This window comes from Apodemus sylvaticus, chromosome 11 (assembly GCF_947179515.1).
Source record: "Apodemus sylvaticus chromosome 11, mApoSyl1.1, whole genome shotgun sequence".
Taxonomy (NCBI): Eukaryota; Metazoa; Chordata; class Mammalia; order Rodentia; family Muridae; genus Apodemus; species Apodemus sylvaticus.
Genome location: NC_067482.1, coordinates 38,358,933 through 38,378,989, shown reverse-complemented (window position 1 = coordinate 38,378,989; position 20,057 = coordinate 38,358,933). Strand labels below are relative to the sequence as shown.

The window sequence follows — 20,057 nt, the reverse complement described above, 5'->3', positions numbered from 1 at the left end:
TCTCTAGCTCCATCCATTTGCCTAAGAATTTCATGAATTCATTGTTTCTAATGGCTGAATAGTACTCCATTGTGTAGATATACCACATTTTTTGCATCCACTCTTCTGTTGAGGGATACCTGGGTTCTTTCCAGCATCTGGCAATTATAAATAGGGCTGCTATGAACATAGTAGAGCATGTATCCTTATTACATGGTGGGGAATCCTCTGGGTATATGCCCAGGAGTGGTATAGCAGGTCAATATTATCTTAAAAATTCAGTATTTTTCAGAAATATGCAATTATATGTTGGGGGCTCTACAGGGGGTGATCAGATAGAACATTCATCATTCAAATCAGTAACCTTCCATTTCATTACCAAGGCTAGTACACATATGTTGTATAGTAGGTTGATCATTGGTAAAGTAGTCATACTCACTGATTTTTATTATGTTACAATTTACACCTGAAACACTTCATGATTTTACTGTTCCAAATTGATTTTCTAATAATAGTCAGTAATGTATTTGTATTAGAGTTCTTTAAAATGAAACAATAGCTAAAGAACTATGGTAATGATCACCATCCTTTTCCTGTAGGGCTCTACATGTACTGGGGGGGGGGTCAGATATTTCTGTCACTTTTTGCCAGAGAAAAGTATTGTCAGATGTCTTCATTGATGTCACTTTTACAGAGGGTAGGAAAGCATGATGTTAAATATAAATCCAACTCAACTGAAATCCATTCTTCACATGGAACAGAGATAATATGAGAAACTTGATCATTTATACCACTGACAGCAGTCTTCAGGCTACATAATTATCTTCATCTATATATGAATTATAATAGCTCTTCAGGACACACAGACAAGTTTTAAGTCACTATGAATAACTAGAAAAAGGCAATTAGTGACATCCAAGAGTTAACTAGAGCACTGGTCACTCAAAAGGTGTTGCAGTTTGAAAACATGCTCTGTTTCAAGAGGGCACACTTTAGGTTAATACAGAGCAAATGCTCCTCTCTGAAATAAAACTGGAAACATGATATCCAGGCTGAATATTTTTGTTGGTTGTCTTGCAAGGTTTCTCCTGTGGAATTTCCCCATGAAATTATTGCCATAAATTTCAACCTTAAAATCAAGTTTACACACACACATACACACACAAATATATATATATATACGTATATATAGTGTTCTTTTGATCAGAGTTATTATTTCATTTCTTAGTGGCACTTATGTACATGAGGTTGTATCAGGGAACATGTGTTCTACTGCATATCTGTGTAGGTTAAAAGATAACTTTGGCGTTTGTCCTCATTTTGCACCTTTACATGAGTTTCAGAAAGTAAGCTCAGCCTTTCAGGTTTGTGCTACAAGCATTTTTACTCTCTGAGCCTTCTTACTCACCCTGTGTACTTGCATTCTCAGCAAAGGTCCTGAAATGCTGGTGATGCTAAAATTGCTATTTGGTTTCTTTTTTCACAGGATTATACACTCACCATGTATTTCCAGCAGTCTTGGAAGGACAAGAGGCTCTCATATTCTGGAATCCCATTAAATCTGACCCTTGACAACAGAGTAGCTGATCAACTCTGGGTACCAGACACCTACTTTCTCAATGACAAGAAATCATTTGTGCATGGGGTCACAGTGAAAAACCGTATGATCAGGCTGCATCCAGATGGAACTGTTCTCTATGGACTACGGTAAATAGTTTCCTATTGCCTTGTTTTATGTCACTGCTTTTTATCATTTTCTACGAGTAGAGGTGAGAGAAGAAAGGAGAACTGCTTCTATATGTACTTAAAGTTAATATCTTTTGATAGAAAAATATTGGGGTCTATGCGAGCTCAATGTAGACAACTTTGTCCATCAAATGTGAATGAGAGTGTCTTTCTGGACCATCAAATAATAAACAAAGTAGTAAAATGTATAATTGTAAATCAATTTAAAGCTATATCCATTTTAGTCAATTGCACGATTATCTCAAAGCTAGCAGAACAAAACTGGAATAGGTTTTGAGTTTTGTGTAAAGTTAATTATGAAAGAAAACAAAACAGATCTTGAAGAAATTGGAAAATTTGGGATACTTTTGAGAAAAAATCATAGCTTTTCATTTCCTTCATTTTTAAAATATTTTTGTTTCTATATTTAAGTCTATGATTCATACTAAACTATTTTGAGACATTTTGCAAGAACTATACAGGTGGGTATTGAATTTTCTCTAGAGTTCTCTAGTTTATTTGGGGATCATTTGTTGAAAATGAATTTTCATCATTGAATTGTGGTGATAACATTGATCAAACATACAGGGGTTTTTATACACTCAGATGTGGCACACTTAGCTGTTTGTCACCCTCTTTTAAATCAGGTGTCTAAGGGCCAAGTCATGAATGCAAAGTGCATATGTCCCTTTTATCTTATATTTACATTTCAAGTTGTTTGAAATTTAATGTTCTTCTCGGCTTTCTATATGGTTTAGACCTAATTTGTCCCATCTATCACAAGAAAGTCTACTATGGAGAAGTGCTGACTCAACTGATTAGTATAGGAAGAATTGATATCATAAAATTATACAGCTTTGCTACTCATGAATATGATATATCTTTATTTATTTGGGCTCTCTAATTTATGTTAATTGCTTTCTGTATCACACTTTGTTATTGTGTTTATGACTCAAGTAGAAAGATAATATTATCTTTGTCTTCGATCAGCAATGTTTTACACCATCATGGGTCTTTCATTTTATTTTGCTTGTTTATTAAGTCATAAAGATATTATAAACATTTATAGATGTCTATTACTATTCTTTATGTAACTGAAGGCCTAATAATTAAAATTTTAAGCTGTATTTCAAATTTTAATTCTACTTTTATATAAAAATTTAACTATTTTGTTAATTACTTAAAGGAATGCTATGGAGTTTATCAACAGTGTTTTGCTGGAAAACAATGTGTAGCTATATGTTTGGTAATGAAGGTCAAAGTTACAGTTTAGAGTTTCATTTCAGGCATTTTAGAAATTATTGATAGCCTCTAGCAACAGGAATTGCATCAAGAAAGATAACACTAAACAATTATGTAGTTGAACACACATTGTTTTGCAACTTAAAATGCTTTTCTCTGGACATGCTATGGCTGCCGCACACATGTATTCATAGCAGACACAATCAAGCCAGTTGAAAAGTCCAACATGCAGTGGAGAGGGACTCGCTAGACCTTACCCATGGCTGAGAAATCCTGGTAGTTGACAACTGCTGATGAAGGAAGGAAGGTCACCAGGTGTTTTGTTAGTTTGCTTAGTTGATTGGTTGGTTGGTTGGTTGGTTGGTTGGTTAGTTGGTTGGTTGGTTGGTTGGTTGGTTGGTTAGTTGGTTGGTTGGTTGGTTTTGTTTTGTGCTGGGTTTATTTGGAAGTATGGACATCAGTAGATTTCTTCAAGCCTCAGTAGATGATTCCATATCCATACATATGAAATTTTAAAGGAAGGCATGAAGTTGGAAGGCATGTGAACATAGATATGATGAAGTTGGATTATATAAATGTATTACATTTTCAAGTAAAAATAGAAAAAGAAGAGAAAATTGACACAAAATGGTACATTTATCTAAAGACCACCAAGAAACAATAGCAGACTAAGAACCAAAATTCAAGTATCTTGCCTCTCAAATCTCTTTTTATCAATTCTAGTCCCATTCAAATATACTTAATAGCAAATATCTCCTTCCAAGTTATATATCACTGCCTTCTACTCCTCAGATACAAGCCAAGCCTGTGTAGCTTTTAGTATATGAGCAGACAATGACCTTCCAAAGAGAAACCCAATCTAAGCATCGATTGCATGAATTCTAATCTCTCTATGGAACCCTCTTTTCATTAAGGTACTAGTCTCCACTCTATTCCAAAAGTGTAACGGAGACTCTGTGACATCAGAAGCTAGAGAATAGACATTGGGCTTCATTGTCACAGCTTACAGATTGCTTGACCTTGAAAAACATAAGCAAATTTGATGAGACTAAGTGTTACCATCTGTAGAAATGGCTTAACAGTCCCTAACTAATTATCAAGAAGATCTTATAAAGTAATTAGTATAAGATTGAGCATGTAGTATGACCTAAGTCACACTTTTCTAAGCTGTGCTTCCTTAGATACTGGAAACTTGCCTTCCGAGGTTGGCCCTCTAACTCCTGGGGCTACAAATGATTAAAACTGAGATACAGTTGTTCAATTAAAAAGCACTCACTCAGTGCTCCATATGTGTATCCATTTGCTATTCTGACCCTGAGAATAGTTTTCTAGGACTCTGGAGGCTTCTCACTGAAGCAGGCAACATCTGGAATGAGGAATCAAGAGACTTGCAGCTTAAGCAGTCGCTGTTCCCCCAGTCAGAATTTCCACTCCTCCAGCTTCTATCAAATTTCGTCAATCATCCTATCTATTAAATCCTGTTCACTTTAATTCCTCTGACAGAATATTTCCTAGTTGTAAAAATGAGAATCTGCCTGTTTCTCATAAAAGCCTTTTAAAAGAATAGCTATCATTTATCATTCTTAAGCAGAAAGTCCTTACCATGTAACACATGTTTGGGCATCTTTAGGACTGTAAAGTACTTATTTTAGGCATGAGTAATTGAAAGAATGATACTGATGGCCTTATCCATTATCATAAGTCCAGCTAATAGTCATTGTGAATGGGCCCATATATTAACCAGCAATTTTAGCAGTGACGGGATTGATGTACCCACACGTACTTTAGCCAGCTTTTCCATAATTTTAAGACAACATTCTTAAAATAAATCAATTTTTTTTAGTCAAATTCAATATGAAGTGCTATTTTTAGCTTATATGAAATTACAAGATTTTAAAACTATTATGAGTCAGGTTTTTTTTTTTGGTGGGGAGGGAGATTTTTTTTTTTTTTTTGAAACAGGGTTTCTCTGTATAGCCCTGGCTGTCCTGGAACTCACTCTGTAGACCAGGCTGGCTTTGAACTCAGAAATCTACCTGCCTCACCACCGCCCATCTACGAGTCAGATTTTATACCCAAGGTGTAGTTTCTTGTTCTGTAAATGCTCTAGCAGAATGACATCTGAACTTGGATAATACTGAGTAACTGGGCTACTGTGCAACAGGTCTCTAGCACACCAATCCTTATGCCCTTTGCTCTTGAGTAGCCTCTGGTGTGACAAAATGCATTATTTCAAGGGGTTACCCTGCTGCCTCCATTATATCTTTTTAAATAGGAATTGGTGCTTTACTTTCTTACCATGAGCCTCCTGTCCTCTACAAGTTGGCAAAACCATTCATTGCCTGAGCAAGTCCCTCAGTGTTACAAATGGAGTCCTTAAAATTATCTTTTCTTTCTCTTTCTTTGCATTTCAGTCTGAAAAGATTTCTCTTCTCTCTAGGCTAATCTCCTAACAATAGCATTTAATCTTATGATGGAACAATCTTCAGACACAGCACTTTCTTTTGCATAAATCATCAGACTTTTCTCTTCATTGATTCCTTTACCTTGGCTTTCTCTTTGAGTTGCAATCTCCTTACAACCTGGGTTTCCTCTTCCTTATCACTATACACTCAAGGTCATCCTCAGCAGGGCTCCTACCAGGCTTCTTATTTAAGCAGCTATGTACATAGTTACTAAAGCCATTGCTCACTCTCTGCTCATTTTCATTGAATGACTTGCTGATGGGACCTGGCTTGAGGGTTTATCTTTTGTCTCTAGCATAGGCTATAGCAGTTATTCCAGGTTTGACCTGCTCATGGAATTAAACAACAGTAAGTATCTAAAACCTCCAATCCAGCAAATCTCAGGGAAAATTTTTAATAGGATACCCAGTACCTGAATCTGAGTGTTCTGCCTTTCAACTTTAAATACTACTTATTTTGTGTCATCTGTTTTCCTTCCAAACCAAAACATCGTCTTGACCTAGGTGATAACAAACCATCAGCATCCTAAAAGTCATCACAAACTGTAAGACACATTCATCCCTGAGACCTAATCTGTTGCTTCTTACATTTACTACTTAACCGTCTTTCTGGCTTATAAACAATTTCTTCAATCTAAATTAATAGCTTCACTCACTCTGTCACTCCTTGGCCAATTTCCTTGCTCAATTTTCCTACATATTTTTCAGTATCATCTTATCCTTCCTACAGAACGTGCTAGAAGCCCACTGCCAAATCTGTGACTTCAAAGCCCAAACAAAATTGGTTTTATAACTCTCTATCTGGAATCCAAGAACCTCTAGTTGTTTTTCTAAGAACCACTAAGAAATTTCAAAGTCATTATGCACTGAATATTGAAAGAAAAATGTCTCCTGGAAATTATAATGTTGATATGTTTATAATGTTTATATTATAATGAAATTATAATTGCAGCATTATGCAATCCTACTGTCTTATTGAAAGACACCTCTTTTTCTACCTGAACAGGGGGATGATTCAGTCCTCTCCCCTTGTTGTGTAAATGGCTGTCATCTCATCTTCTCTGCATAGTCTCCCTGTGTGTGACTGTGTCCAAGTTTCCCCCTATAACTTTTTCACGTTTTACTCCTTTATCTAGATATCCCCTCTCAGATTTCTTCCATGAAGATGACCACATTTTCAGTAACCAAGAAGACAACTCTCATTCCTTACCCCATCACAATTTAGTCTCATCAAGATCCCTGGGTTTGCAACTCTTTTATGACACTTTAACTTTTGATGTCTTGGAGCTGATAAAGTTGTTTATATAAACCAGATTGCTTAATTGTTGAAAATATAAAAACTGCATTTCCCCAGCCTCTCTCAAATTAACTGATTGCCCAGTAAATGTTTGTAAAAAAGTAATGTTAATATGTGCAGAATGCACTTACCTGACTCACAGTTGTCAGCTGCAGTGTTTCTTTTATCTAAATTATGGCTTTTAGGCAAAGAGTGATTATTGCTATTAGTGACCAGATGTATTCGGTGTCTTGTGCAAACACCATCCAGATGGTTGCACACACTAGCTCTCTCCAAGGCCTATACATGTGGGGGCTAAAAACTGTGTTTGTTTTTTCCTTAAAAATGGCAGGCATTAAATGATTTTGTTATGTGAAGGCATTTAATGGAGTACTTAACTTCCCAAGAACACTTCTCACTCCTTCTGTCTTCCTCTTTTAACTCAACCAATGCTGCTCTTTTATTATTTTACAGTACCTATTCCTCTATTGTCTACCAGAGGTGAGCTCGGGGCCACATGAGTTTAAGATTCTGTGAGAACTTCAGCAGACAACTGGGTAGCCTATTCACACAGTGAGACTCAGTGTGTGTATATAGGTGTGTACACATCTTGTCAGTAAGTTGTACAACATACCATATCATTTTAAATAATGTTTATAGATATCCTAGCATGATATTTATGAACATATATATATACATATATATGTATATGCTGAGAGAGAGAGAGACTATACTATAGTTCTGCACTTCACTTGTTACAACACCTACATTGCCATATTTAGTTGTTGTTGCCTCAGACTTATATGCTATGAATATTAAGAAGATAATTTTATAAATACCAATATAGGAAGACCCAAAGTATCCAATCTCTTTATTTATTATTTACCTTTAAAAATATTTTATATGTGATGATATTTTTTATATTTATGCATTACATGCATGTCTGGTATCTGTAATAGTGTAATAGTATAATAGAGAATAGAGTTTAGCTGAAGCATCCATGCTCTAACCACTGGTAAATCTCTTATTTGTTCTTTTTAAAAGTAGAACAAAGAGAATATATACTTCTTTTGATTAATGTATTCTCAAAAACTATATATTGCATTTAATGAATTAGGAACCTTCCCAATAATCTCGCTTGAACTCTGTTACCTCTATGAAGATTTCATACTTGATACAGTTATATTCTGGAGTTAGAGCTTCAAGATATGAACGTGGGGATAGATAATCCTACAATCCCAATGAGTTTAGTGATGCTGATAATTGTTTTCTCTCAATCAACTTCCAATTTACAAAAGAGTAACAATACATTTTCCCATCTTCATTTAGTAACCAGATCATTCTGTAAAGAAATTTCCCTCATCCACCATTGCCTATCTCAAGGTGTATTCTGTGTAATATCAACAGAATCTAAGGATCTTTATTTACTGTTGGGAAAAAATAGATGGAAATTGATGAAATGCTGTTGCAGCAATGTAACATTGTAATAAGAAAAGATGCACAGCCCAACAAGACATAAACTCAAGTTATCAGAACTGAGAGAGAAGTCTTTTGTCCAGGAGATGACTTGTCTTCTGGTGTCAGGGCTGTCATTGTGTCCCCTCCTCATACTGGGAAGGAATTTACCTAAAAATTGTCACTCTTGGTACATTTATTGTCTTAGAAGAGCAGAAACAGTTGTTTTCTGTACCTTGGCAGGTTTTACTCTGACAAGTTCTTTTCCTTACATCTCCAAGTGTGCCCTGAGGTCCACCATTTTGATCTTAGTTCACGTGTTTGTGTATCATTAGGCAGTCTGGGTTGTAACAGGTGTGTCTCTTGAAGTCCATTATAGCTGTTATTTTCAATTCTAACATTTTTTTTTAAAAAAAACCTTGTTAGACAATTATAACCCTTTAAAACCTGCTACTGAGTTCTTTGGACCTGAGTAGTCTTACAGCTTGTTTATTTTCTAACACATTAATTTACTCCCTAGTCCAGAAGTGGGAAAAACATTCCAACTATGTGTTGATATTTCTAACTCATATTTAGAATGTAGGGCATTAACTTACTTTTGAATTTTTTATAATCTTTCTCTTTCCTAGAAAATATTTGCTCATAATAACATTTAAGTGATAATTAATTTACCCAATATTTATATGTGTGTATATATATCATACTTGTATATATAAAGCATATATATATATAATATAAATATATGTGTCTGTGTCTGTGTGTATACATATGTATGTGTGTGTAAATTAGAATACAATGTAGTTTGTAGGTGAATTAGTATGTATTAATTTCATTCTAATTTAATTCATTTGATTAAGCTATGATTTTTCTATTTTTTGTATTTATAATTTTTTGAGATTATAAAATAATTACATTATCCACCTCTTGCCTTCCTTCCCTCCCTTCAAACCCTCTCATAGAACACTCCTTGCTATCTTTCTTTTTTTTTTCTCTTTTTTTTTTTATTATTCGATATAATTTATTTACATTTCAAATGATTTCCCCTTTTCTAGCCCCCCCACTCCCCGAAAGTCCCGCAAGCCCCCTTCTCTTCCCCTGTCCTCCCACCCACCCCTTCCCACTTCCCCGTTCTGGTTTTGCTGAATACTGTTTCACTGAGTCTTTCCAGAACCAGGGGCCACTCCTCCTTTCTTCTTGTACCTCATTTGATGTGTGGATTATGTTTTGGGTATTCCAGTTTTCTAGGTTAATATCCACTTATTAGTGAGTGCATACCATGATTCACCTTTTGAGTCTGGGTTACCTCACTTAGTATGATATTCTCTAGCTCCATCCATTTGCCTAAGAATTTCATGAATTCATTGTTTCTAATGGCTGAATAGTACTCCATTGTGTAGATATACCACATTTTTTGCATCCACTCTTCTGTTGAGGGATACCTGGGTTCTTTCCAGCGTCTGGCAATTACAAATAGGGCTGCTATGAACATAGTAGAACATGTATCCTTATTACATGGTGGGGAGTCTTCTGGGTATATGCCCAGGAGTGGTATAGCAGGATCTTCTGGAAGTAAGGTGCCCAGTTTTCGGAGGAACCGCCAGACTGATTTCCAGAGTGGTTGTACCAATTTGCAACCCCACCAGCAGTGGAGGAGTGTTCCTCTTTCTCCACACCCTCTCCAACACCTGCTGTCTCCTGAATTTTTAATCTTAGCCATTCTGACTGGTGTAAGATGAAATCTTAGGGTTGTTTTGATTTGCATTTCCCTAATGACTAATGAAGTTGAGCATTTTTTAAGATGCTTCTCCGCCATCCGAAGTTCTTCAGGTGAGAATTCTTTGTTTAACTCTGTACCCCATTTTTTAATAGGGTTGTTTGGTTTTCTGGAGTCTAACTTCTTGAGTTCTTTATATATATTGGATATTAGCCCTCTATCTGATGTAGGATTGGTGAAGATCTTTTCCCAATTTGTTGGTTGCCGATTTGTCCTCTTGATGGTGTCCTTTGCCTTACAGAAACTTTGTAATTTTATGAGGTCCCATTTGTCAATTCTTGCTCTTAGAACATACGCTATTGGTGTTCTGTTCAGAAACTTTCTCCCTGTACCGATGTCCTCAAGGGTCTTCCCCAGTTTTTTTTCTATTAGCTTCAGAGTGTCTGGCTTTATGTGGAGGTCCTTGATCCATTTGGATTTGAGCTTAGTACAAGGAGACAAGGATGGATCAATTCGCATTCTTCTGCATGCTGACCTCCAGTTGAACCAGCACCATTTGTTGAAAAGGCTATCTTTTTTCCATTGGATGTTTTCAGCCTCTTTGTCGAGGATCAAGTGGCCATAGGTGTGTGGGTTCATTTCTGGATCTTCAATCCTGTTCCATTGATCCTCCTGCCTGTCACTGTACCAATACCATGCAGTTTTTAACACTATTGCTCTGTAGTATTGCTTGAGGTCAGGGATACTGATTCCCCCAGATTTCCTTTTGTTGCTGAGAATAGTTTTAGCTATCCTGGGTTTTTTGTTGTTCCAGATGAATTTGATAATTGCTCTTTCTAACTCTGTGAAGAATTGAGTTGGGATTTTGATGGGTATTGCATTGAATCTGTATAGTGCTTTAGGCAAAATGGCCATTTTAACTATATTGATTCTGCCGATCCATGAGCATGGGAGGTTTTCCCATTTTTTGAGGTCTTCTTCCATTTCCTTCTTCAGAGTCTTGAAGTTCTTGTCATACAGATCTTTCACATGTTTGGTAAGAGTCACCCCAAGATACTTTATACTGTTTGTGGCTATTGTGAAGGGGGTCATTTCCCTAATTTCTTTCTCAGCCTGCTTATCCTTTGAGTATAGGAAGGCCACTGATTTGCTTGAGTTGACTTTATAACCTGCCACTTTGCTGAAGTTGTTTATCAGCTGTAGGAGCTCTCTAGTGGAGTTCTTTGGGTCACTTAGGTAGACGATCATGTCGTCTGCAAATAATGATCTTGCTATCTTTCAAATTCATGGTCTCTCATTGTGTGTGTGTGTGTGTGTGTGTGTATTTCTAAACACATGAGTACAACTAGCTCATTTTGTATGATGTTACTCCTATGCATGTTACCAGAGTTGACCATTAGGTATTGGATGACCAGTTGGTACACTCTTTCCCAAAGAAGACTTTCTTATGTTCCCAGCACTAATATTCAGCTCATATTTAGACAATCACTTTGGTGAGATATTATGGATATCGCTTTGGCCATTCCGAGAAAACACAACCTCCCAGCAGCCAGCCTGGGCTCGTGTTACTGCTAAAGCACAGCTCTGACCTGGGTATGTCAGCCTAGTTGTACAGGCACAATACAGCATCTGAGCTAATAACTAACAATAATAATAACAGAAATAGATGTATCTCTAGATTCTGGACCAGCCTGGTCTACACAATAAAGTCAGGGTGGGACCCTCTGCTGAAACACACAAAAACTTCCAAACAACAGGCTGAAATTCAAAATGATACTTTTTCCTTAAAAGAACTATATGGGTTTTTGTTTAATACTAATTAGGAATGTGCTTTGTAATTAAAAAAATAAGTACACATTCATCTTAAATTTATATGGGAAGATAAGGGTGATATAAAATATAGAAAATTAGACAAATAGATGTAGATTACTGAATCTACTCTTAAACCAAAAAATATTTTATAGCCATAATCTTACATTGGTAAAGATCTTTATATTTTGATGCAGAATTGAAGTTATATTTTCTTATATATAATATACAAATTACAAAATCATTTTGTATATTGATTCAGGTTTGTTTTCACTGGTATAAATCTTTGTATATTGATACATTTAAGATTAATTTGTTACAACATATATGTATGTTTCAACTCTTGTGTAGGTATTATGCATCTACAACTCATTTAGTAATAAAAGGTTTAGTCCCCGTCCTTTTAATAATAGCTACTATTACAAACTGTTTAGGATAATTAAGTAATGCAAGTTAATAATCAATCAAACTCATGGTCAAGTTATATTATAGTCTTGATTACCCTAAAAATATACATCCTATTGCTTGTTCATATATGTTATTAATTGATAGATGGTCTTCAAAAGCCTCGAAGACTCATAGCACACAGCATTTAAAATTATTTCATTTTTTAAAAAAGCTTTTGATTATGAGGTAATTCTGCTTCTGACAGTAGCCCCATACCACTTCAAAGAAGATGTTGGACCTTCACTGGGGGATGGCTTCACTTGTGGCAAGCTAGCCACTGGGGGTGGGGGGAGGGGAGTCCTAATTTCGTCTGCAGACTAAATGCTGTCCAAAAAGGACAAATGGATGCAAGGAAGTCAACTCTCAAGCTCTGCCAAGATAGCATAAGCAAGTCCTTCATAATTCCTTCTTCACGAAAGATCTGTCAAATATACTGGGGTAGAAGGCTGAAGATAAATGGTCCAACACTGTAGAGAATATTGGGAACTATATAGGTGATCAGCTGTAGTGTGAGTACATGCTGACAGGAAACTGATCTAGCTCTCTCCTGAGAGGCTCTGCCAGAGCCTGCAAATACACAGGTGGATGCTCGCAGCCAATCTATGAACTGATCACAGGGTCCCCCAATGGAGGAGTTAGAGAAAGGACTGAAGGAGATGAAGTGGTTTGCAACCCCGTAGGAAGAACCACAATATCAACCAACCAGAGCTCCCAGGATCTAAACCACCAACCAAGGAGTACACATAGAGGGGCCCATGGCTCCAGCTGTATATGTAGCACAGGATGGCCTTGTTGTGCATGAGTAAGAGAAGAGGCCCTTGGTCCTGTGAAGGCTTGATGCCCCAGTGTACAGGAATGCAAGGATAGGGAGGCAGGAGTAGGTATGGGGGGCACACCATCATAGAAGCAGAAGGAGGGGGGATGGAGTAGCGGGTTTCTGGGGGGGCCAATCAGGAAAGGGGACAACATTTGAAATGTAAATAAATAAAATTTCCAAAAAAATAAAAATAAAAATAAAGACAGCAACACTACTGCTGGCATGGCATTGGCAGACTGACTCAGAGCTCTGAAATCTCTCCACCCAGCTTGCTAAATTCCCAAGGCGGGCCACTGCCAAACATGCCCCATACTTTCAAATTCCTGTGACTGGCTGGGGTGCCCTGCCACTATACCTTTCTCTGGAACCCAGCTGAGTTGCTGCTTCAAGGAAAACACACACAATCTTAGTTTAGAATCAACAGGCAACATAACCAATGGGCACAGTAACTAGTATCCTAATTTTGTAAGCTATTTAAGTTATACATCCTCTTGTGGCAGGTCACAGCAGATCCACCACCTAAACCAAGGGCCTCTGGCTACCTACATGGTGACTCCATGCTCTCTCCCATCCAAAAGAAAGTATCTTTCTTCTGCCTAGCCTCTTCCTCTCTCTGAGCCAGAAGTCCCGCCTACTCAGTGATTTGTCCCTTGAAATCTTTATTCATTAGGGGAAAGTTATGCCACAGTTGGCTGTCTCTTTCATTTCTGTAATCTTTGGACGCTGCATCTCTAAACTTCCTGAATATTCTAGTGATATTTATGCCTTCTCAGGTCTGTACTGGGGATGAAGATTCAACATCAATAGTCTTAGTATAAGCTTAAATTGCTTAGTATTTAAGATGTTCTAAGTCTAAAAAGATGTTTTTAGGTTGATAATGCAATTTAGGATAGAATTTGATTCAGATACAGAACTCTAAACTAACTAAGATAAAATAGATAATAGAACACATAGATAATAGAATAGATAATATATAAACAGTGGACTTTTTAAATGTAACTTTCAAGTAATAATTTTTATGATTGTTTCATAATTGTTCCTACTGTGTGTCATTTATTATTATAAGAGAAGTAGCTTTTTTATTTAGACAAAAAAAAAGGAGACATGCTGAGGTTTGGTCTTTTGCTATGCATTGCAATGCCTAATACTGGCTCCCAAGGCCTGATTGTACCTGGGGATGAATATAGATGCCTACAGCCTATATCTGGTGGAGTGACAGGTGGAGTGTGGGCTGCCAGGCTTGGGGTCTAAGGAGAGACCATGAGGAGGAGAAGGGAGAAGAAAGTAGAGAAAGAAGAAGATGTCATAGACTAAATGAGACATAAAAACACAGCCATAGGGGCTGGCTAATTGAAATTAAGAGATGCCAAGATAAAACATGGCAAGTTATAATTTGGAGTTAATGATAGGGAAGTAGAGGGTAGATATGTTCCTACCTCTAGTACATTAAAGGCTTATTATAAATTATAAAGCTGTGTGTCTTTTGTTTAGGACATTTATTTTTATTTTATATTTATTTTTATTTATAAGTAGAGTAGAAACTCCAATTTATGATTAAATATTTACTACCACAGTCTTCCATTATATTCTTTGCAATAGATATGAGCATTTTCATTTGTTTGATATTTCTCTTCCAGTATTACAGACATATGTGGACATTAATTTCCTTACTTTGAAAGGTATCACAGTACATCAACTGCTCTGTTTCTCTCAGCCATTTTTCCAAAATGCCTTATAAACATTGAAAGCAAGGTTGATCCTGTCTTCTCATTTCACTATTCATATTCTTCATAAAACCCCATTGATATTCTACATACATCACTCCTTAAAGAGCACTTGTATTTGCCTGTGTTTCTTTGTGCAGTCACCTATTGTTCTCCATTACAGAAACAAGAAGAGTTACAGAAGGTACACAGCATACACGAAAATAACTCTCTCAAGGTTGTGATCATTTTCAAATGTACAGAGCTTTGTTAGGTCCTCCAGCACATAGTAATGAGTCCATATACAAAAAGGAATTTTCTGAACTTCATATATCAGAAATGAGATTATTGCTTACCAGAAGCCTGTGGCCTTATGTGGACCTTGAGAACTTGGCTACTGTATTTGTATCGCTAGCTCTACTTCAAATTGATTTTGATGTATTCTTGGCTGTTCGTGACCACAGGTTATGTGTGAGAATAAAATCAATGACTACACTTTTATTGATTGTAAAAGAAAGAGTTTCTCACATTCCTTTGGAGAATCATCTTATCTTGCCTTAGTCATTATGATAAAGCAGCTAAAAAGCAGAGGCAATTACCTTGATAATACAGATCCCAAAACATAAAAATGTATAGATGTATGGATTTCTATCGCAGTTTGGAGGTCCTGGTTGTTTCATATTATCTCTCTGTATTGATTGCAGACCCTGAAAACTGTTCTCTCTCCTAAAACTTGGCCCACACAGAGCAGTTAGGATGACATTACAGAGCTCTCAGCAGCTGGCAAGGAGCTCACTGTGCGCACACCAGGCAACAGCGTTGTAGAGTTGAGAGCAGAGACTGGATATGTGGGCTGATGTGTTTGCAGCGGACTGGCTGATATTGGCAAAAGTACATTGTAGGAGAAAGAAGCATGGTGTTTTGAGTAAAGGGAAAAGAAAACGGAGCACGCATAAACAACGTGCTCAAGTTTGTGAGAAAGAATTGATGGAGAAACTCCTTACAGTTCCTTCTAAAGGGAAGGCCTGGAATGTCTCTCACGGTTTAGCGACCTTATATTTTATAATTTCATCAGTCAAACACAGGCAGCCATTTGAAATGGCTTCCAATGACCGTACTGCTATTTTTGCCTAAGTTTTTATTTTTAGTGAATAAGTAATTATATTAAAAAGTTATGATTAAATGATGTTTCTTAGGGTCTTCTTTCTCATAAATATACCATTGCATCTAATTTAAATACTTAATAAGCCATTTATATAATTATGCAGTTACTATAGCTATTGTGTGACCATGTGGTTTGTGGAAGTGTCATTATGATTAATGCTCTGTAATTAGTATATAATATTATATACAAACATTGACCAGATAATATTTTAAAATATATTTCAAAATCACAGGCTTGGTTAAGTATCCTGTGAGAGAATACCAACTGTGAACTGTTAGAATCAAGAAAATAATGACAAAAGGGAAGGAGAAGGTTAGGGGCAAGACAAAAGGAAGGAAGGGGAGGAGAGAGGGATAGGAGGAAAAGAACAGGAGAGGAGTGCCCTATATATCAGAGACATGTAAAGTTTAGTTCCTTATATTGTAACAGTGAGAAGCTTTATGAGGTTTCATAACTGTGTGTTGAAATCTTTTCTGTCGAATGGTTATTTGTGTGTATGTGGGGGAGGGGTGCATGCAGGAGCCCGCAGAGGTCAGAGCTGAATTATTCCCTGTACCTGAAGATACATGTGGCTGTGAGCTACCCAACATGAGTTCTGAGAGCTGAGCTAGAGTCCTCCACAGGAACAACATGCATTCTTAACCTCTAAGCTAACTTTCTAGACCCTTGTGTGAAATCTTTAAACCAGTTTTCTCCAAAACCCTTAACTTTTCCATAAGGCCCCATTAAAAGATTCACCTTCATGATTTCGTCCCAACTATGAATCATCTATAAATATTGACTCATTATTACTTGCACATATGTATATAGAAATACATATACATATTTTAATGTAATTGTATTGCCTTTGTGCTTGAATAACTTATTTTTATGTAGACATTGAGTTAATTAAAAGTTAAAATGTTTTGTTTATAATAGTCTTTCTTCTTTTGAAGAGTTCAGAATATAGTATTATGATCTCTAGTTAGAGATAAATAGATTAATAGCAGCAAAAAATAACAATATCCAATAACATATATTAAGGACCAAAGAAACATTCATTTATCTCATATAAGACATATGATATATGTGTTATGCTTAGATAACATACATATGCAGTTCACATGCTCATAGCATTGAAAGAAAGACTTAGTTTCTTTTTGTAAACCATTGGAAACACCAAGTTAAAGCTATGTTCCCTTCAGGGTTGTGTTGTAACTCTCAGATTGTGAGGTGATTGCCCGAGGAACCAGTTTTACTGCACTGTGATTTGACATCTAGTTTTCTGTATCGAATGCAAGCCATAGGGTACCTCTAAAATATAAAATTCCATTGCAGATTTTATATGAGATACAATACTATACCCAGGTTGTCATTTCCTATTTTCAAGCACTACAAAACCATAATGCCCAGACATGGAAGCTTTATATTTTGCATCAGTAGCTTGTGGGTGTTGTCATCATCTCATGGCCATCATGGAAGCAGTAATTTATATTAGACCAAAGCAGAAATGCCACAAAGGACCTCTGATGAAAATGCAAGAAAGATATCCTTTAAGATAAGAGTTTGAGCTGACTCACTTTTGCAAGTCAACCCAAATATTCTAATCAGTTGGCAGGGATCTTTACAGTTTCTAGTATTGCCTTGTTGCATGTAAAAGAAGGAATGGGGAAGTCAGAACCACATTTACTGGAATTAGTGACTGTTCTCCAGAATATTTCAGTCCACAAAAGATCGGAGATGATTTAAAAAAAATGTTTTCCTAGGTAACTCACTCTTTTCAATCTCTCCTGGGGAACACAGAATGCTGTGTTCAAACAGTGTGCTCATCCTCCCAAGCACAGACAGTTACAATGAAGAACAAACAACTGGGCATGCACTGAATCAGGAGGTACGCGTCTTTCCACCTCCTAGGGGGAAAAATGTGGTTTATCTTTCTTACATTATTTTGCTATTTTTCATGAAGATAAGATGCAACCCATTATCCAATATCTAAAAAAAAATTGCAGATAACTGGAGCTGAAAGAATTGACTAACCCATTTCCTTCTAATTGCAAAGAATTGACTTGCTTGTTTTCAATGTATTTGGTGAGGGGAGGGGAAGTTTTAGAAATGGCAAAGAGCCTGTATGGCTTATTCTTAAAAAGACAGACACATCCAAATCCAGACCTCCATTTTGAGTGTCCTGCCGGGAGATGCTAATCAACTCCTCTCTACAGGGATGTCTACAGACATTTTAAAAAAACATATCCCCAAAGAGAACTCCTTAGTTTCTCCCCCAGAAGCCACAGCTCCTTTCCTTCTGTTTTTAAATTTAACCATTCTAAAATGCAAGGTGGCCAAGGTATTTGTTTCACAAACTGTTCAAATCCTGAGTAAGTGTGTCGTTTTCTCTTCTGATGACAGACAGTAAAAGCATCTGATTGCATGAGCTGACTAAGGATGAGAAAAGATAGAGAGGAAATGAAGTCCAAATGCCTAGCCACAAGGAAAGGCCTGAAGACCTAGAGTGAGAAATCAGAAAGACAATGACCTAAAGCAGGAGGGAGGCTGGAGGAGCATGGGGTCCTGACAGCCCATTAAAATAATGGGGCTTATGAACCCCATTTCTTCATGCGTCAATGAAATGGGGCTTAGCAAACATGTGAGGTCTGGCCATTATGTCAAGTTATTTAAATACTGGTAAACTGACCACCAAATTTTATAGTATAAGGGTTTGGGGAACTTTGATATGATCAGAGTGGGTGCAATGGTCAAACAAACTATGAAATGGAACAGAAGAGAAATGGATTAGTAGTATTCTGATGTATTGAAAAGATATGCCATGTATTCATTCAACATTTCATTTTCTTTGTCATGTTGAAGATGTGAAATTGCCATACATATTATAATTCAATCTAGATTCCTATAGACAATCATCATCATTATCATCATCAACAACATCAACATCATCATCTGACAATGAATGGTTTCTGAAGTGTACAAGTTTTCAAACCACATAGAAATGTACTTAGTTATCAAATAGCTAAATAAAACAAATACTTCAGTATTGAATTCTCAAAAAACAAAAGATATGCCAGAGAAGAAAAATTTTGTGAATTGTAAGAGGGGAAAAATAATTCATTAAGAAAAGTGGTCCTATTGCCCATTCCTAAAATGGGTAAACCAAGGCAACAGTATCCATTGAGATAACTTGCTTAGGATAGCATGGTTGAAACAAAACCATCCAGAATGCCAAATCAAGCAATCTGCATTAATGGCCTGAGTGGCCACACAATTGTTCTGATAGAAATGTACCATTATCAGTAGGTCATTTCCATCCAGACTGTTTTCTCAAACTTGGATAACATAATGAAGGATGGCCCTGGCAAAGGAACATGGATGGGTTGGCATGAGACTGGTAACTTTGCTCCTATGGAGCTGAGATTACAAAACTGAGATTTAGTTTTCAACTTGTTTGGCCACAGATGAGATGCCAATGTAGTCACGGGTTTGGTGATGGTTTCATTTATTTACAAATCTTCTCCTGTTACTTCATTCCCTTCTCTTCAGAGAAGGAGAACTCTCCTTGGGTACCACCTCACCGTAGGACATACAGCCCCAGCAGAACTAAGCACATCCCCCACACACACACTGAGGCCCTACCAGGCAACCCAGTTAGGGGATGGGGATCCAATGGCAGGCAGCAGAGTCAGGGGTAGCTTCTAATCCAATTAGTAGGGGAACCAAATGAAGACTAAGCTGCCCATCTACTCCAAATATGTAGGGTGGTCTCTGTCCAGGCCTTGCATGCTCTTTGTGACCCCCTGTTTTTACTGGGTCTGACAGTTGAATGTTCAGTCCAAAACAGGACATTAAATCCATCTCCTCTAAGGTTCAAAAAACATTATAGAACCTTATAGAACCCTATAGAAATGGAAACATTAAAAGCCTGGAGGTGAGATAAATAACCACAAAATGCAAAGGGCGTGGCCTTACTGTGAGTTCACAGCAGTTGTGGTTGCTTACACTGGTCCTGAATAATATTGTGATCTACAATAGCTCATTGGGACGATTAGCTCTCCCTTGATGAACTATTAGTTACTGGTAGGTTCTGGGAGACCGTCATTGTCTTTAGAAATTTAATTTATTTACATATTATTTTATATGTATGAATGTATTTCTTCATGTATGTATTTCTACATGCATTCCTTGTGCCCACAGCAACCAAAAAAGGGGCTTGGATCTCCTGGAAATAGAGTTAAGGTGGTTGTGAACCACAAGGTAGGTTCAGGTAACTGAA

General features: G+C 36.8%; 1 protein-coding gene across 2 annotated transcripts in view; it reads left to right on the top strand.

Moving 5' to 3' along the window:
* Gabrb1 (gamma-aminobutyric acid type A receptor subunit beta1) overlaps positions 1–20,057 on the top strand; it is a 431,303-nt gene that overhangs the window by 179,222 nt on the left and 232,024 nt on the right. For both annotated transcript variants that reach the window (XM_052199374.1, XM_052199373.1), the window contains exon 4: positions 1,466–1,686. In XM_052199374.1, the coding sequence (XP_052055334.1) occupies positions 1,466–1,686 (221 nt within the window). The remainder of the gene's footprint in view (positions 1–1,465; positions 1,687–20,057) is intronic.